The sequence below is a fragment of the Cucurbita pepo genome, chromosome LG01, assembly GCF_002806865.2.
Source record: "Cucurbita pepo subsp. pepo cultivar mu-cu-16 chromosome LG01, ASM280686v2, whole genome shotgun sequence".
Classification (NCBI taxonomy): Eukaryota; Viridiplantae; Streptophyta; class Magnoliopsida; order Cucurbitales; family Cucurbitaceae; genus Cucurbita; species Cucurbita pepo.
In genome coordinates, this window is record NC_036638.1 from 2,558,386 (window position 1) to 2,575,124 (window position 16,739).

At 35.1% G+C, this 16,739-nt stretch overlaps 2 protein-coding genes across 4 annotated transcripts; one reads left to right on the forward strand and one right to left on the reverse strand.

Moving 5' to 3' along the window:
- The first annotated feature begins 739 nt into the window (after window positions 1–739).
- Window positions 740–1,703, forward strand: LOC111780054. The gene is made up of 2 exons (XM_023660320.1): window positions 740–1,276; window positions 1,414–1,703. Exons 1-2 carry the CDS (start codon window positions 840–842, stop codon window positions 1,448–1,450), a joined length of 474 nt encoding a protein of 157 aa, XP_023516088.1. The 5' UTR covers window positions 740–839; the 3' UTR covers window positions 1,451–1,703.
- A 608-nt stretch (window positions 1,704–2,311) lies between these two features.
- On the reverse strand, window positions 2,312–15,582 carry LOC111794877 (autophagy-related protein 2). 3 transcript variants are annotated; one of them, XM_023677065.1, is made up of 14 exons: window positions 15,062–15,579; window positions 13,307–14,358; window positions 12,539–12,678; window positions 11,427–11,602; window positions 8,130–11,240; window positions 7,924–8,036; window positions 7,318–7,519; window positions 6,087–6,200; window positions 5,500–5,607; window positions 5,285–5,417; window positions 4,477–4,673; window positions 3,473–3,669; window positions 3,155–3,374; window positions 2,312–2,561 (listed from the first exon to the last, which is right to left on the reverse strand). In XM_023677065.1, exons 1-13 carry the CDS (start codon window positions 15,263–15,265, stop codon window positions 3,302–3,304), a joined length of 5,820 nt encoding a protein of 1,939 aa, XP_023532833.1. In that variant the 5' UTR covers window positions 15,266–15,579; the 3' UTR covers window positions 2,312–2,561; window positions 3,155–3,301. The 3 variants fall into 3 exon arrangements, with proteins under 3 accessions (XP_023532833.1, XP_023532824.1, XP_023532840.1); XM_023677056.1 differs by having other exon boundaries at window positions 11,427–11,608; XM_023677072.1 differs by lacking the exons at window positions 2,312–2,561; window positions 3,155–3,374; window positions 3,473–3,669 and having other exon boundaries at window positions 4,483–4,654; window positions 11,427–11,608; window positions 15,062–15,582.
- Window positions 15,583–16,739: the final 1,157 nt, after the last annotated feature.

Below are 16,739 nucleotides of genomic sequence, written 5' to 3' on the forward strand. Positions count from 1 at the left end.
TGGCATTTAGATTTATGTGGATAAAAACCATGTGAAGGTAACCAAGGAAGAGCATGTGACAGTCAAAAGTCCACATGAAAAGCACATAAAAGATTCTTTATGATTGTCCACATAACCTTTTCTGAATATCATTATCTCTATTGGTGCAAACTTATTTGTTTTATCCTACCAATCAAGTTTAGTTATAATGTTTGTACAGGACTACCGCTAGCAAATATTGTCATCTTTTGACTTTTCCCTTTCGGGCTTCCCCTCAAGATTTTTAAAACGCGTCTGTTAGGGAGAGGTTTCCACACCCTTATAAAGAATGTTTCATTCTCTTCCCCAACCGATGTGGGATCTCACAGTAAGGGAAAGTACGAAAGAGAAAAACCCAAAGAAGACAATATCTGCTAGAGTAATTAATGGATCTCTTGTGGTTTGGGTTCTATTTGATACGTTTACACAAGTAAAACGAGCTAAGCATATCGATTTTTAGAATCGACATTGAATGGATATCATCAAATGATTTATAACCAAATTTAGTTCCCAAAAGAACAAAACAAATGGTTCAATCATGGTTGAAGTAGATAATATAGTCAAACAGAAACAGTCTATGATGCAAGAAAATGAAAAAAAAAAAAAAAAAAGTATATAATTTATGATTACAAATCATGCATTTCCATACCAAAAAGAAAGCAAAAAAAAGGTACCCATAATTCTTTATATATAACAAACACCTTCAAGCTGATTGGCCCAAGGCAAGTGGCAAAGAAAATGACCCAAAAAGAGAGAATCATATCATCCATTCAGTGAAAGAAACTCAAAAAGAGCAGCAACCCTTTTGAGCTGATTCCTCCATGGATCCAAGAATTTCGTTTTCAAATGATTTTGTTGAGACACAGCTGCCATTGAAGCTTGAGAACATCTACAGGGAAGCACCAGTTTCTTCTGATTTTGAGTTCAGTGTTAAGGACAGATGTATGATTGCAGCAGATGAGATTTTCTGTCAGGGGAGGCTGCTGCCATTGAAGGAGAGTTCAAGGAACCTTTTGGTGAAGACAACTTTAAGAGATGAGTTGCAAGTGAATGAAGATGATGATGAAGAAGAAGAAGAAGATGTTTCATTTCCAAAGCTAACAAAAACTTACTGGAAGGAGAAGTTTGGGTTCAGAAGATCCCATTTTGTTTCCAGGAAACAGCATAGAAATGAAGGGGTTTTGAAAACTGTGGAAGAGGAAGATAAAAGCTCTGTTTTTCTTCATGAGGATCTCATAAATATTGCAAGAAAAAATGGGTAAGATCAAAACTTCATTACTTTTCTTATCTTGTTATCTACGAATTCGAATGTTTCCAAATGATTATCAAACGAGACCCGTTTCGATCCTTGAATGCTCAAAGGGAATGGGGCTAACAAGGGTGTTTTATGTACAGGAACTGTTACTTGAAGAAAGCAAACTCACAGAGATGATGATCATATCTAATGTAAAGCAGAAGATTACAAGTTTTTTTGTTCAGAAGTGTTGTGATTTTCAAGCAAGAAGCCTGTTGGGGGCAACTGGTTCAGAAACAGAGAGGCTTTTGCTTTTCCTTTTCCATCACTTTTCTTATGAACTCTAACTTTCTCTCTTTTATTTGTATAAAAAAAAAGCCTTAGAGATTTGATAATGTCTTATTTACTTGCTGGATTTTGTTATAATACATCATCTCTCTCTTCTCTTTCTCAAATCCCGTTGTTTGTTCTCGATTTTTTTTCCCTTTTGAGTTCACCATTCAGAGTCGTTCAAACCAAAATTACTTGAAAATTATTCATAACAAAGATAAATTTAAGAGTACTCGTGTTTGTGTAGATAAATGAGTGATATGAAGATTTAAACATTATGCTTCAAAATGTGAATTTGTCAAACTATATTCACTTTAAAAGAAAATTAATTACGAATATATCTGTATTTCTAGACAACTTACTTTAACAAATAACATTATAAAAGGTAGACTAAATTATAAAAATCATCCCTAAAATATGAGTTTTGTTTCAATAATATCTATCAACTTCTAAAAGTTTCAAAACTATCTCATAACATTGAAAAAAAAACCTTACGAACAATCCTTATCATGGAACATTAAAGTTTAGTATAAAAAAACATTACCAAGAGAACTATGGCAGAGTAAACATTGGAGCAACCTACCTATGTTAAAATCCTAGAAATTTCAAGTAAAAATTACTCCCTTTTTTACTTGGTTTAACCTGAAAATAACAATCTCACTTTCACATTTACAGAATTTAAAAAAGGTTAGTTTTGATCCCCCACTATGCTGAATTCAGTAAAAGAAATTGGAAAGCAAATGATCAAATATTTACAAAACTATGCACATCTTGGAAAACAAATCATCAAGTATTTACAGGGCTATGCACAAATTAGAAAACTAGATACATTTGCTCAATCCTCAAAGAATAAAGTAGGGTATAAATAATTACCAAACTTAATCACTATCAGTACGAAAAAATTTCAAGATTCATGTACAAATCTCCGTCTTCTACATCGAACGGGGAAAGAATGCCCTACGAGACTCTTTCTGTACATCTGCATCAAACAAAAGCCACAAACATCACCACATGTATAGTAAATTATTTAGACCCATTTGATAAAGATTTAGTTGTTTACTTATTATTTTAGCAAAACATGCTTATAAACGCTACTCTGATCTATGAGTTTCTTTCTTTTGTTATGTACTTTTCAAATTGTTTTCAAAACCCTTTTAAAATTTTGCTTTATTTTTAAATTTAACTAAGAATTCAAACGTTCGAAAACCTACTAGAAACCCGTCCTAAACAATTTCTAATAACAGAACTAAAAACCTAGTTTTAGTTGATTTAGTTTAACATTGCAATGTACTCTTAGAATATAAAACTAGCATTGTATCAATTTAGAGTAACATGGTTTTCAGGCTTCACTTAATGTTAGAAAACAGGAGTTCAGAAACATGCTGACACAAAAGCAGAAAACTTATTTCCAGTAATGCTGCCAAACCAAGAAGACAACAAAATTGTTTGACTACCTAACTTCTGCATGATGTTTTCTATACTTAAGATGCGCATTGTTCATAAAAAGAACGGAAGAATTATAATTTATAACAGGATTTGATAGCAGAGGATCGAAAACGAGATTCAACTTACATTTACACCAGGTCCATCTTCAATATGAAAAGAGCGTGTCACGATCTTTTTACAGGCGAGGCACAATGCAATGACTGAGACGGCAATCATGATTCCATGGGAAATTAAGCTTAAACTTTATCCAGTAGGTAGTCACCCATGGCCACATCAATTCTGTTCCCACGAGTCTGTAGGACCTAAATATTTCTCCATGGATTCTCTTTTGCGCTCGGGATCAAGGCTGCAAGCATGAGAACCAACATTAACAAAGTTTCTAAAGATTCTCATATTCTTGCATATCCAACAACTAAGCGAGCACATAAAGAAACAAGTAATGACCTATTTCTCAAGCCAAGAAAAGTGTAATGTATGGCGCTTGCACATGCAGAAGCTGGAGCTATTGCGGCAGCTGGAATTGCTTGAACAGCAGTTGCGAGAGCAGACACTGTACTGCCTCCACGTTGATACTTTTTCAAGGGAGTCCGAACCAAGGCAGAGGCAGACTTCCCAAGGCCATCACTAATGCTTTCATAAGCCTGTTAAAAGTTAAGTTTAATCAATTCCATGGGAAAATAAGCGAGGAAAAATGTATGTATTGAACTGAGCAAAATCCACTCACCGTTCCCCCATGAATAATAACACGAGGAAAAAGAATATGAAGGGGAGAGGTCTTTGCATGTCAACGTGACATAAAGATACAACAATCAATATGAAAAATTTGTGAAACATGGAAAAAAGCAAATCAAACTGTTAGGTTCTATTTTGTAAGCACACATGAAGATGAAAATATGCATAAAAGCCATCAAATCGTTTATATTCATATAGAATATGTTTTAAACAGTTTTTCGACTAAAAGTGAGCGGTAACTAAGACTACAAGATCACTAAAATTCCACCAGGCTTCATGATCCGGATAATAAAACAGTAAAGTAGTAAGCAAGGATTGTATTCCATGCAAAATCTTCTCATTCTCTATCATTTCCTTTGACCGGAAAGTACATACAACCCCTAGTATGATCAAACTTGGAAGATGCCAAATTGAATTAAATCACTAGGAAGATCAACAAGGGTACTACTCAAATTTCTTCAAAATAAAGCAATGCAAAATGTTTCTTAGAGCAGTACGCACGAAAGACATTTTGTTTAGATATGAAATGTTATTTTCCAATACATTTTTACTAGAACTGGATACCTTAGACCAACTTATAAACACTTCACCCTGATCCACAGGATGACTTTCGAATCCTAAGTATTTGAACCCATAATCACAAACAGATAGGCATGTCATTTTTCAGTACATTAGAAACTCGAACACGAGCATGCAAACAAATGTAGAAGATTCACCTTTTTCAGTCCTTCTTGAGCATCCTTAGGTTGATTGGATCTTACATTAGCCTTTGTCTTATGCCGTACTTTCACTGAAGGAGGAACAGTAGTGAGTATATATTCCGCCTGGAGCAAAATGTCATGAGCCCCAGCAGCCAAGTGTACCCCTAGTCCAATAGCTTCAAGGGAAATACTTCTGAGAAATGCAATAGTACCTAAACAAATGATCAATTATTGGAGTTGCAGAATATCATGAAAAAGGAAAAAATAACAGGCTATTCAGTATATATATTTTTTAATTCACGAACATACTAATAAAAAATTTTAAAGTTAAGGGTCCCTGTCGGACATGAAATTAAATTTTTTATCTAATACATTAATTCATTTTTAAAAGAAAATTGGCCAAATTTACTTACGCCAGGAACATCTTAAGTACAAAATTGAAAGTTTGAGACTCCTATAAACTTTATAAAAATCTCTTTCTATTAAATGTTTTTTGAAACTTAGAGACCTATTAAATACTTTTTAAGGATCTTCTATTAAAATACTTTTTGAAAAACTTGTAACTTAACCTTTAATATAAATTTTCCAAGTATACTTTGAACTAAGATAATAATCCCAAAACCAAAACCATCCATATTTGCCAACCTTTAAAATGTTATAATCATAAGTTCACACCCATGATCAAACTAAAATTTCATGTTAGCATTAGGAGAACCTACCACTCTCCTTAATTAAACGTAACTGCCCAGCGGTAATTAGATTTGACATGATATTTTTATAAGTTTGAGAACAAATATATAATACAATCCCAAAAGAAAGTCACCTCTTTGCATCCCCTTTAATATTCTTCGATCCTTTTTGTAGCTCTCAACTGGAGAAGACAAGAGTTTTGAGGCACCAGAGCCAACAGCAACTAATGACCTGACTGTAGGAAGGCCCTCCAGTATTTTACGAATCTATAACAGGTTGATAACATGTTACAATTAATTATTATAATGGGAGAATAACCAACAAACTTTTTAGTTTCAAGTTGAGTACCTGATTATGAGAAATATCTTCCAGCCATTCCCCTACCACTGTTTCACATACACTGCCCCAACCATAGACTCCAACAGCCTGCACATGCTTAAGGTGTAGCTCAACCCCCTGCACCAGTCAACTTAATTAGTGTTAACAGTGACAAAATGATCCACCTTGACCTTTGAACAAGCATCGAGACTTTGATGAATAATGTAGTCTGCCAAACCAGAAAAGGAGATACCAGAGCAACTCAGTTACTTGGTCTGTCAGACAAAGTAACATCTCTCTTGACCTACTCAATATATATAGAGGAATTTAAGCAACAAATTCAAGTATTGACATGTAAAAGGAAGCTCATCAATTTGCTCAGGAGACCATAAAATAGAAGGGCTAGTATGATATACCATTACATAAAATTATCTAAATACAGGAATGCGTTACCAAAGGCAGCATAGTACAATTGGACAGGAAACCATAAAATAAAAGAATTAATATGATGAAATCATCAAAACAAATTACCCAAACATATAATTTGGCACCCAAAGGAAAAGTAGGAACAGTTCATCGATATGTGTGTAAATGTATTGGGGAAGTGGTAGTGTTACCTTCCAAGGAACCAGATTTACAAGTTCAACGTACTTCCCACCTCTTAACGCAGCCAAATCAACACGACTTGGACTGTAATCAACACGGACTACAATTGGTTGTATGTCAAACTTCTGAAAATACAGTAATGCAATTAGTACATAGATTTTAACCATATATCCAAAAGTGAAGGTCAACCAAAATAGCAGCAGTCAAAAATCAATTTAAAAAGGGGTAGAGCAGAGGAAGGGGTCAATGTCTTCAAAATTACAGAGTAGTAAATGAAATATTCATTTCTTTTTTTAACTTGGAGATATTTGGAATTAGGTTTCAATTGAAAATTGGGGTTGGAGGTTCATTACAGAACCTTTTTCTTGCAGGAGATGAGTTAGCAAGTATTCATGGTGTTTGTTCAGGAGATTGGCAAATAGCTGATTCTGTCGAAAGTTTGGAAACAAGTTGTTTCATTGGCTCTGTTCAAATTAGGTGGCGGACAATATGTTTTATTTTTGGATGATTTATGGACCAGTGATGCTCCATTGAATTCACATTTCCTTCTCTTCTCGTTTTTTATTACTCCAAAAAGTTGGCTCTCAAATTTTTGGGACCCCTTGACTAATTCTTGGAATCTCATTTTTGGAAGATGAAGAAATTTCACTATATCCATGGATTCCTAACTACCACTCAACAAGATCACTGGCCTTCCTTTTCTCTCTCTCTTTTTTTTTCCAAGGAAACAGAAAATTGAAAGTAAGTTTAGCACAAAGAAGAAAGAGAGTAGTTAAGTTACCCGACTAAGGCCAAGGAAGTGTACCAAAAATTAACCCAATTAGTAATGATCAGACAATCAATTCAAGATCCAATTCGAAAACAAAACAACTAATATTCTAGGTCTTGAGCCCTCAACTACTACATTAATTATAAGGAATGCATCCAAATCTGTCTTCCCTCCAGGGCCTCCACAAACACCCCTTGGCCTCTCAGCTTATAGGCGAAGTTTTTCATCCTCATAAACATCTCACTTCTGTCCTCAATTCTTTATCACATGATCCATACTTCATCTGATTTGATTCTTTGTACACTGTACAAGGATTTTATTACCTTCCAGGTGAAAATTATTAGCTCCTAAGATAACTCGGTCACATATAGGTACAAATCTGAGTCAAGGTTAAGGCATTATTGTGCACAACTACGAGCGAATTGTGAGTTCTTGTTACAGCGCATGACCAATAAAAATTTGCCATAACTTGCCTGAAAATAAGGAAGCAATGCCTCCTCTGCCAAAGTAAGCCCAGCATCACTTTTGGTCGTAGAAATAGTTTTTGACCCATCTGAATCAAGTGAATGACCAGACTGGTTTCCTGATGAACTTTTTCCCCCAAAAAAATTAACAAGAAAATCAAGTTGGCATTGATGAAGATGCAATAGCATAGGCAGAAAACCAACACGCAACCTGAAAGAAAAACAGGTTATATACCCATAATGAGTACGAATGAAAGATAATACTGTCACATATTCACTAACATTTATATTGGATATCTTATAAAAATATTAACTTATTAAGAGAAAAGGAATAAGAAAAGGAAATAGCATTCTAATATGGCCTATGAATGCTCATTCCATCAATATGGTGGAAAGGAATGGTCAATTCCTTGCAACCTAATAAAAGAAATGGTCTCCCATTCCCCTCTTCAACCATTGATCGTACCAAACACCAACTTATAGCAAATGTCCTGTTAGAAGAATTCGTGATCTTGTTGGACAAAAATGACAAAATTCTAACTTAAGAATTGCCCAAGAGATGCAATCACTAACACATCTAATGTTGAAAATGAAAATACTGAAAAATTTACGCACCGGTATTCCTCAAGAGGGATCAAAGGATCTGGTCTAATAGCTTCTAAGTCAAGCTTGAATGCTTTTGACGAAGACTTACGAGGATGATTCTTTGAATTGTAATATCCCAGTACCTTTCAACAACCACCGGAAAAGGGAGGGAAAACATTAATCAATGTCTGTAAAAAGCATAAATGCAAAAACATCTCTCAAGCAAAAGAGAATACCAGCTTCCAAGGTGCATCTACACTGCTGTCATAAAGATGAAAATCTTGAACGGAAAGTGAAAGTCTAGATACACACATTCCACCCATAGGAAAAACATCATATTGAACATGCATGGCAGATAATGCAAGCTCTAGACATGTGTGTTGATCTCTTTTAACCATACTCATTGGTCGATCACCATTCTCTCTAGAAACTTGCCAATCAGAACCAGCATACATTCTCCATTTCAAATCGATATTATTAAGAAGTACACGTCCACATGCCTCTTCAACCTCATCAAGTCTTTTGCTCTCGATAGAACAAAGATCATCGGTTACCGAGTGTTCAACTTTACTTGCATCTAAAATGTGGTTTTCAAGAATTTTTATAGGCAAGTTCCCGTACCATCCACTTCTTCGTCCTTCAAGATCTATACTACTAGAATTCCTGGAATTACAAATATCGGGAGGTAATTCTTGGCCCATTGTTAGATCTGATACAGGACGAAACTCAGACAGGCAATATCCTTCTATTATTTCAGGAAACTTGCGGTATTGTATGAAAGATGTTTGACCATCAGGCTCTGAGCCAATGAAGGAATGAATGGGAGAAGAAGTTTCATGAACCTCAGAATTCAACCTGCATACCTCAGTATGAAGACCTTCAGTGGATGAAAAACAATCACATTCTCTGGTTTGGTTTTTATTTAATAGAAACGCATCTTCACATATTTCATCCATTAACCCAGTTTCACTTTGTTTAACTGATGGATTGTGACATGGAGGAGAAGATGATTCATTGTCAATCTCCTTTCTCTCTTGTGCTTGTTGGACATTATTCCATCTTGTCTGCAAATGAACAATCGATTCCTCAAGATCAGGGGCAAATAGTTGCTGAAGTTGAGCAGCCAAACGTACCAGACCAGTAGTAGTGTCATTGCATGTTTCCACGAAAACGTGGGCTTTGTGACATTCTAACTCCCACTTGAGGCCATTATCACAGTTAGTTCTCAATATTGCTTCAATAAATGTCTCCCTGGCAACCTTAACCCAGCCTCCCTTGCGCAGATCTTCAACATTGTAAGCATTAAAAACATGCTCATAATCAGAGACACTACATAGAAGAAGTCCAATATCTTGTATTGTGATTCTGAAATTATCTTCAACTGTATCTGCCACACTAGAACTTGATAGTGTTACTGAAGATGCAGCCAGCAGGCAAGCAACATAATCATCATCCAACTCTTGTTTGATGGTTGAAGAACTGGATTCTGTTCGAGAGAGTCTGCTGTTGCCTAGCAAATTCTTCAAGTACGGTTGATAGCTCAACCCAACATCAACAAAGTTAAGAAAAAAATTAGACCCTGAAGACTTTTTTGTATTCTCTCTGGGCATAACCTCGTCACCTTCTGGTTCAACTGGAGAAGAGGGCAAAAGGAAAAAGGAGCAGATGACATCTAACCAATCCAATCGACCACCTATAGCCAGAATTGTTGCACATCTTATTGTTATAGAAGAAAAATCCTGTAAGCACTCGGGATCCCACATATGCACAATATCACAACCAGCTAACCTTGAAGATAAAGCATTTGAACCTTCCCCATCCCCACGCTTCATGTTAGAGTTGCTACATGAGATCAAACGAAACTCCTGATCAGGATCTTCAGATATGAAACCCAGCAATTGTCCTTCTCCATGGGATAGCCAAAAGAAATTGGCACCCTCGATACTTCCAAGGTCGGAGACTGAGATTAGTTCGAAGTTTTGAATTACCAGTCTTAGATGATACCACGATCCAGGAAGTTCTCTCTGCAAAGAGCACTTAGCACTCTCATTTGAATCTGGCCTAATGGAAATTTCTACACAATTGCAATCAACTACAATAGATTTTTGAGATGTTACGGATCCTTTTGTAACATCAACTGCATCACAAGTATCACTTGACAATCCTTTTATCAACTGATCTAAAAGATAATTAAAGACTTTATATTGAACAGCACCAGCATCGATTCTGACAAGAGGGAGAAACACATGCAACACTGATGTGGAGCTCAAAATCATTTCTTGTCGAGTCTGCAAGTTAGACTCCTCCATATCTTTCATATTAGCAACGGAAGCAAACTCGTAATCTTTTCCAATGAACTTACACCTGCTTTCTGATTCCTCTAGACTAGCTAATGACTTGGCCTTCTTTGCAATCCATGGACCTGTGACATGACCTTCCTGCCAAAAAAATGTTAAAGAAGAAGCATTTGTTCTGTTGGAGGCAGACAAAATGTTATGAGCTGAAAATTTTTTCCTTTGCACGTTGCATGTGCTGCCCTGTTTTATCTCTTCATCAGAAGTGACCAAGAAAACCCCAAGACTACCAAATCTGAAATGCAAAGCATTTTTTTCTGAAAAATAACTTTTCTGCAGCGCCAAGTTACCACTGTGAATTGTTTCCTCCTTTGTGATTGGAGGGGAATAAAAATCAAGAGCAATAAATTGATCCCAGGAAGAGTAGCCCATAAAGTCCTTGTCACTTTCAAATGGGAAACAGAATATTACCCTTGCCTTGGCGATTATTATATTTCCCTGCACGCTTGCAGATGAAGACAAAGCTGTAACTTGATTACAGCCGCTTTTGACATTCTTGTGATCCGATACATAGTTATCCTTAAAGCACTTGTGGTTGTTATCACCAGGTATACAGTTTGCAACACCCCTTAGTAAATCCAGTAGCATGTTTACCAAAGTATAGTTCACCCAGAAAATGAAGGGTGGTAGATTCAATGAAAATGATTTTGACATAGTACTATTATCACCAGAAGAACTAGAGATCACATTCAACTGGGACGAAGTGATGTCATACGTTTTCAGCAATGTAATTTTTGTAACATTGTCCTTGTTTTCACATGGAAAATCCATATTGAATGAACTATTTGATTCCACATTATTAGGATCTTCAGCTGAAAAATTAAATGGAGGGAGAGCACCTATAACATCCACTTGCAGATGCTTCGTCAGAAGTGTCTGGAAGTCACTGTTACTATTGTGGAAGTCAGATTTTGAGGCATAATTTTTGCAGTTCAAATAATCAGCAACCTCAATATGCTTGATAGTTCCTTGAAAACTCGTTTTTTGAGATACCTGCTGGACCCAAAATGTGTTAAGTGAATGCGACATAGAAAAGGATCCCCTACATATAGTTAAAAATCCCACTTGTTTCACGAGGAGAGATGGGAAAAGCCTCCATACCAGGAGAGGGGGAGGGAGAGAGATAATCAAACAGAGTAATACACAAGAAAGATAAAGATTCCCAAGGGAAAATTTTACCTGCATAAGAAGATGGATATCACTGAATTTAGCAGCCACAAAATGAACCTCTGAGTCAGTTTTGATCTGTACTTTCTCAGGGTCAGTGGAATGATGCTGATTGTCATCATGGAAGGAAATAACGACAGAAATTCCAGAGATAGTTGCCCTAAGGTTTGTTTCAACAGGCTGCAATTCTGTATCTAGTAATTAGTGTATGAAAGAGTATATTAAATGGTAAACATTGAGAATTAACTAATCCATGAAGAAGTGGGAAAAAAAATGAAGAAAAGCTAAACGTGAGAACATAACTTATGAGACATTAAAAAAATACATTTCTGTCCAATTCATGCGTCTAACTAACAATAACAGTCAATACTATCATGTGGGAAAATCAATTGAGAACTTGTAGCCTTGAATCCAGGTAATCTAAGGTTCCATTGCCACACTAATTTTATTTCTTACCAAAAATTCCATAAAGATAGATCACAGAAGTATATATTTTCATCATAACCCATTATGGATATTTTCTTCTTATAAAAAGAAACAACTTTTCATTGATGAAAAATTACATTTTGTTAACGTTGATTACTTATTTCCCATTCCCTTCCCATTCCAAAAGACCACCGCATTCATCTTCCATGAGAACGCTGAATGTCTATTTAAAGATTTAACTGTCATTGATGGAAACTAAACAAAGGGTCAATTAATTTGATACCAAACATATTAATATTTCTTCAAAGATTTCTTTTTCCTATCCAACCCAATAGCATTTTAGGGCTAAAATGACAACTCCAAAACACCTTCTCATTTTGCTACCTACCCAAAAGTATCCCAACTTAATAGAGAATGAACATTCCTGTGAAAAGTCCAACTGATCAAATTGAAAAAATAAGCTTGTATAATAGCATAACAATTAAATCACAAAACTAGGGGAAAAAAGGTATCCTAACCTATGCTTAAGATAAAAAAATTGTTCCAGGGACGTGACTTTAATTTATATATTGTTTAAAAAAGTATTGATAAGTGAAATCAAGCAAAATGTGTTATTACACATATCAAGAAGTATAACAGTATCTTAAGTTCGAATACACAAGCAAGTGCATAACAGAGCAGAGCTAGCGCATACACACCACAAGGAATGGGTAAAGATCCAGAAGCAAGGCTGGACGCAGCAGTGATTGCACTAAAAACAGAGTTCCACACCCCACTGCTGCCTAAAGCAGACTGGGAACTTCTTATTTCATCTAAGCATTCAAAAAACTGGTCCACACTGCAGAATGGCAAAAAGAGAAAACACTCAGTCTTTGTTTAATTGTTATACTAAATGACTTAGAAGGATAAAAAGTCATAATAAAAAACAAAAGAGTATCATGATTTTTAAATCTAATTGACGTCTTGGTATATGAAAAACTTATACATGGCATAAGTAGTTTTATGTAAGCAAGGAAAACCTTAAAAATATTGCGCAAACTTGACAAACATTTAACAAGCATCCAAACTAAGAACCTAGATATCTCTTACAAAGATGCTTTAACCGTTATTTAATATTTAACATATTTAGAACCTAGATGTCTCATACTGACATATTTAGAACACATTGGTAAAATCTGAAACTATAATTTTAAAATTTTATATGGATTAAGGAACTAGTTCAAATTATAGACATATTGATGACATAAGACAGCTGAATGCTTCATATTGACAAATTTTTTTAGATAAGAACATCCCATGTGCATAATTAAATAATGGAAATAATACATTATACTTCAATAGATGATCACATAAAATCCCAACCACTAAATGCATACATTTAAAGTAAAACATGATTTTTTATATATATATATATATTTCAAAATGATTCAAACATTGGTTATATAGAGGACTTATGCAATACCAACCTTGCTCCGAAGTCAAATTCTTCTTCAACTTTTTCTTTCTCTCTATGTTTGACAGAGGATGGCACCCAATTTGATATAAGATGAGAGCCAGGCAGAATTCCACCACAATGGGGCGAGGAGGTTTCATCAGGAGTCCTTTCAGCAGAAGCTAGCGTAAATGAATGGTCGTGAGATGCCCGATCAAAGTAACCAGATTCATTCAACTTATTATGTTTGCATCCATGTCCATCACCATGCTTGTCGGAATTCCAATACGCTTCAGATAAAACTAAAAAACATTTGATTGATCTAGGTTGAAGTTTTACCTGTACAGGATCAATGAAAAGATCCCCATCCACTCTATAAATGTCTAAGGAACCATCCCTCAAAGGTATACATAATTTCAGGTTACCTGAAAATCCCCCTACTCCACCTGTCAGAACTGGAATGGTAACATTTGATGGCACATGGTCTAATGCCATTTCAGCAGATGTTCCTGCAGACATACATGAAATGGATTTTGGATTGTCACAATCATCCATGTGAAGAAACTCGACCATTGCCCCTTGAAACTTTACAAAATTACTCAGTTGACTTATTCCAAGAAAGCTTTCAGCTGCATCCATATCCAATTTACCATCCTCTGTAACACAAGTTCCGCATTCTACATCTGAAATCCGAAGAACAAGTGTGGTATCCAATCCTGTTTTATTTTTGCTTTCATCATAAAAAGAATCAAATGCAACTATCAAGTTTATTATCTTCACGTGAAAGCTTGCAAGCAGCCCTTTCACCATCTTCGCAACAGTCTTTACACCTTCATGGATATCCCCATAGGTAGATTTTACAGCACTTTTTGCAACATAATGCTCTGACTTTCTCGACTCATTATGGTTTTTATGACCACCACTAGAAGTTCCACAACAATCCATACGATCATTACTCAAGCATGGTGAAAGCACAAGCTCCAAACCATTGATTTCTACCTCACAGCCTCTACTCGTCCATGGCATTCTAATTAATAAAGACCCAATAGATCCTTCTTTGAAAGTAACCAAAGCTGCTGTGCCAACCTATAAAATTGAAGACAATAACTGAAACATAGTTCACAAAGAAGAGTAAAACATTTTGGAAATGCAAAATGGATGTACTTTTAGGCCATTATTTAGTATTAAATAATTATATTTTTCAGTTGTATGACGTGCTGCGTTTTTACTTTTTTTACTAGTCATGGAATGTTAGTTATTCTCGCCCCCAATGTTCTTTAGACAGGTAAGTTCGTGTTCTTGTTATTTTATCCTTTATTTAAGTGTAAGGATTTCTTAGTCGCCAATAAAGGAGGAGGAAAGAAAAAGTAAGAAACGCACAAGTTGATGCATCAAAGAAAGTCCCACGGAGAGAATTCCCTACCCCATCTACGAAACCAAAATTGGAAAAGTTTTCAATCTCTGCCAAAGCAGACTCGTCCTAACCGGGTCTCCACGAGGAACTTTTGACACTGCAAGTCTACTCGCACATATAAATTCATACATTCATTCTATTCCTCAATTTCCGGTTTCCAAAAATACCAAAAACCTGGAAGATCCTAACTTGTTCGTATTCTCGCAGATAATTAACTCTGAATTAACTAACATGCTACCAGGGAAAGTGCGCAATTTAACTTCACCAAACTTTTCCTGTCAGTTTCTCGACGAAGCAACAATTTTCAATGTCCCCGTTCAAAAAAAGTGATAAAAAGGAATTAGCAAATAACAAAAAAAAAAAAAAAAAACAAACCTTCTCATTGAGAAAATCAACGTTAAGCGCCAAGTCGCTGAGCTGAATTGTGCCGTCAGCAAGCTGCACATCCAGCTGATCGATATCAATTTCCCCCAATAAAAACTGCCCCAATTTCTTTTTCAGTAAAAACTTGCACAACCTCTTGACGGCGAATTTCGAGAACATCGCCTCCGCCGTCTTCGCTATGTTCCACGTAAACATGGCTGGTACTGCAGGTAACAACGCGTCAGAATGATCAAATTACGAGAGGAATCAGTTCAGGGCATAAAGAAATTTGATTAGGGTTTTGAAATTCGCCGTCGCCCACGATGGGAAAGAAATCCCCATCTAGAGCAACACAACGAAAATAGAACGACGATCAAGAATCTTTGATCATCAAACTCGTACACCAATGGAATTCGCCGAGCCTCCGATGAATTGAAAGTATTCGTTTTGCTTGACGATTACGTGAAAATGGCCAATTTTGTCCGGGAAATTTTCAAGTTCGCCTTTTATTATATGAAACCAAATGCATCGATATCCATTCTAAATCAAATGGGTTTCAGAGCCCGTTAAGATTTACATTTTACAATGATTTATTATAGACAAATTTTATTTAATTTACAAATTAATTCTTAATTATTTTTTTTTTTAATGTAATTAATTAAACTTTTTGGATATTTATTAGAATAGTATAAATAGAATATTTGTTAAAATAATACATAGTAAATTAAAAGGGTCAAAGCGAAGTGACAATAAATTAATTAATTTTTACCGTAAACTTTTAATTTATTAAATTCTATCTCAAATTTATATAAATATTTTAATCTTGGTCTTAAAATTTATAAAAATATTATTATTTCCGTTAGATGAAAAGAAAAGTCTCACGTCGATTAATTTAGAGAATGATTATGGGTTTCGGTTTATAATATAGGAATACTATCTCAATTGGTAGAAGGGTTTTTGGAGAAGCCCAAGAGCTTATGCTCAAAGTGAACAATATCATACCACTGTGGAGAGTCGTGTTCGTCTAATATGGTATCAGAGTCATGCCCTAAACTTAGTCATATCAATAGAATCCTCGAATGTCGAACAAAGGACTCCAAAGGGAGGCTCCTCGAAGGCATAGTAAAACATGACTAAGACTCCAAAAGAAAAAGAGTTAGCCTTGATTAAGGGGAGGCGTACTTTGTTCGAGTGGAGGTGTTGGATGAAAAGAAAAGTCTCATATCGGCTAATTTAGAGAATGATCATGGGCTTAGGTTTATAATCTAATAATATTATCTCCATTAGAATGAGGTATGAGAGGTTATGCTCAAAGTGGACAATATCATATCATTATGGAGGGTCGTGTTCATCTAACAATTTATACCTTTATATAAGATATTGTTAGAAATATTAATTATAATTTTTTTTTTAATGATTGAACCATCGAAAAAGAAGGTACATATTATTAGAATTTCTTAATTTTTTAAATCTTCATCTTATTATCGCGACCGGTCTCATTCGAATGTGATATTGACTCATTTATGTACTCATTATTTACTCGAGTTTAAAACTATTTTTTTTTTAAATTTGATTTCTGAAAATATAAGTAAAAATAGACGGGTCAAAGTAATATTTATAGAAAAAGAATATCAAATAAAATATTTATAAATTTAGCCAAAATTAGCGAAAATAAAATGTAATTTATTCG

What these genes read in the sequence shown, in the direction of transcription:
- LOC111780054 (XM_023660320.1), top strand. Translation starts at nt 840, where the DNA reads ATGGATCCAAGAATTTCGTTTTCAAATGATTTTGTTGAGACACAGCTG. An exon ending in AATATTGCAAGAAAAAATGG is followed by an intron (nt 1,277 to 1,413) that starts GTAAGATCAAAA and finishes TTTTATGTACAG; the next exon opens with GAACTGTTACTTGAAGAAAG.
- LOC111794877 (XM_023677056.1), bottom strand. Translation starts at nt 15,265, where the DNA reads ATGTTTACGTGGAACATAGCGAAGACGGCGGAGGCGATGTTCTCGAAA. An exon ending in ATCCCTCTTGAGGAATACCG is followed by an intron (nt 7,520 to 7,923) that starts GTGCGTAAATTT and finishes TTTTTCTTTCAG; the next exon opens with GTTGCGTGTTGGTTTTCTGC. An exon ending in CATTGCTTCCTTATTTTCAG is followed by an intron (nt 6,201 to 7,317) that starts GCAAGTTATGGC and finishes CTGTATTTTCAG; the next exon opens with AAGTTTGACATACAACCAAT.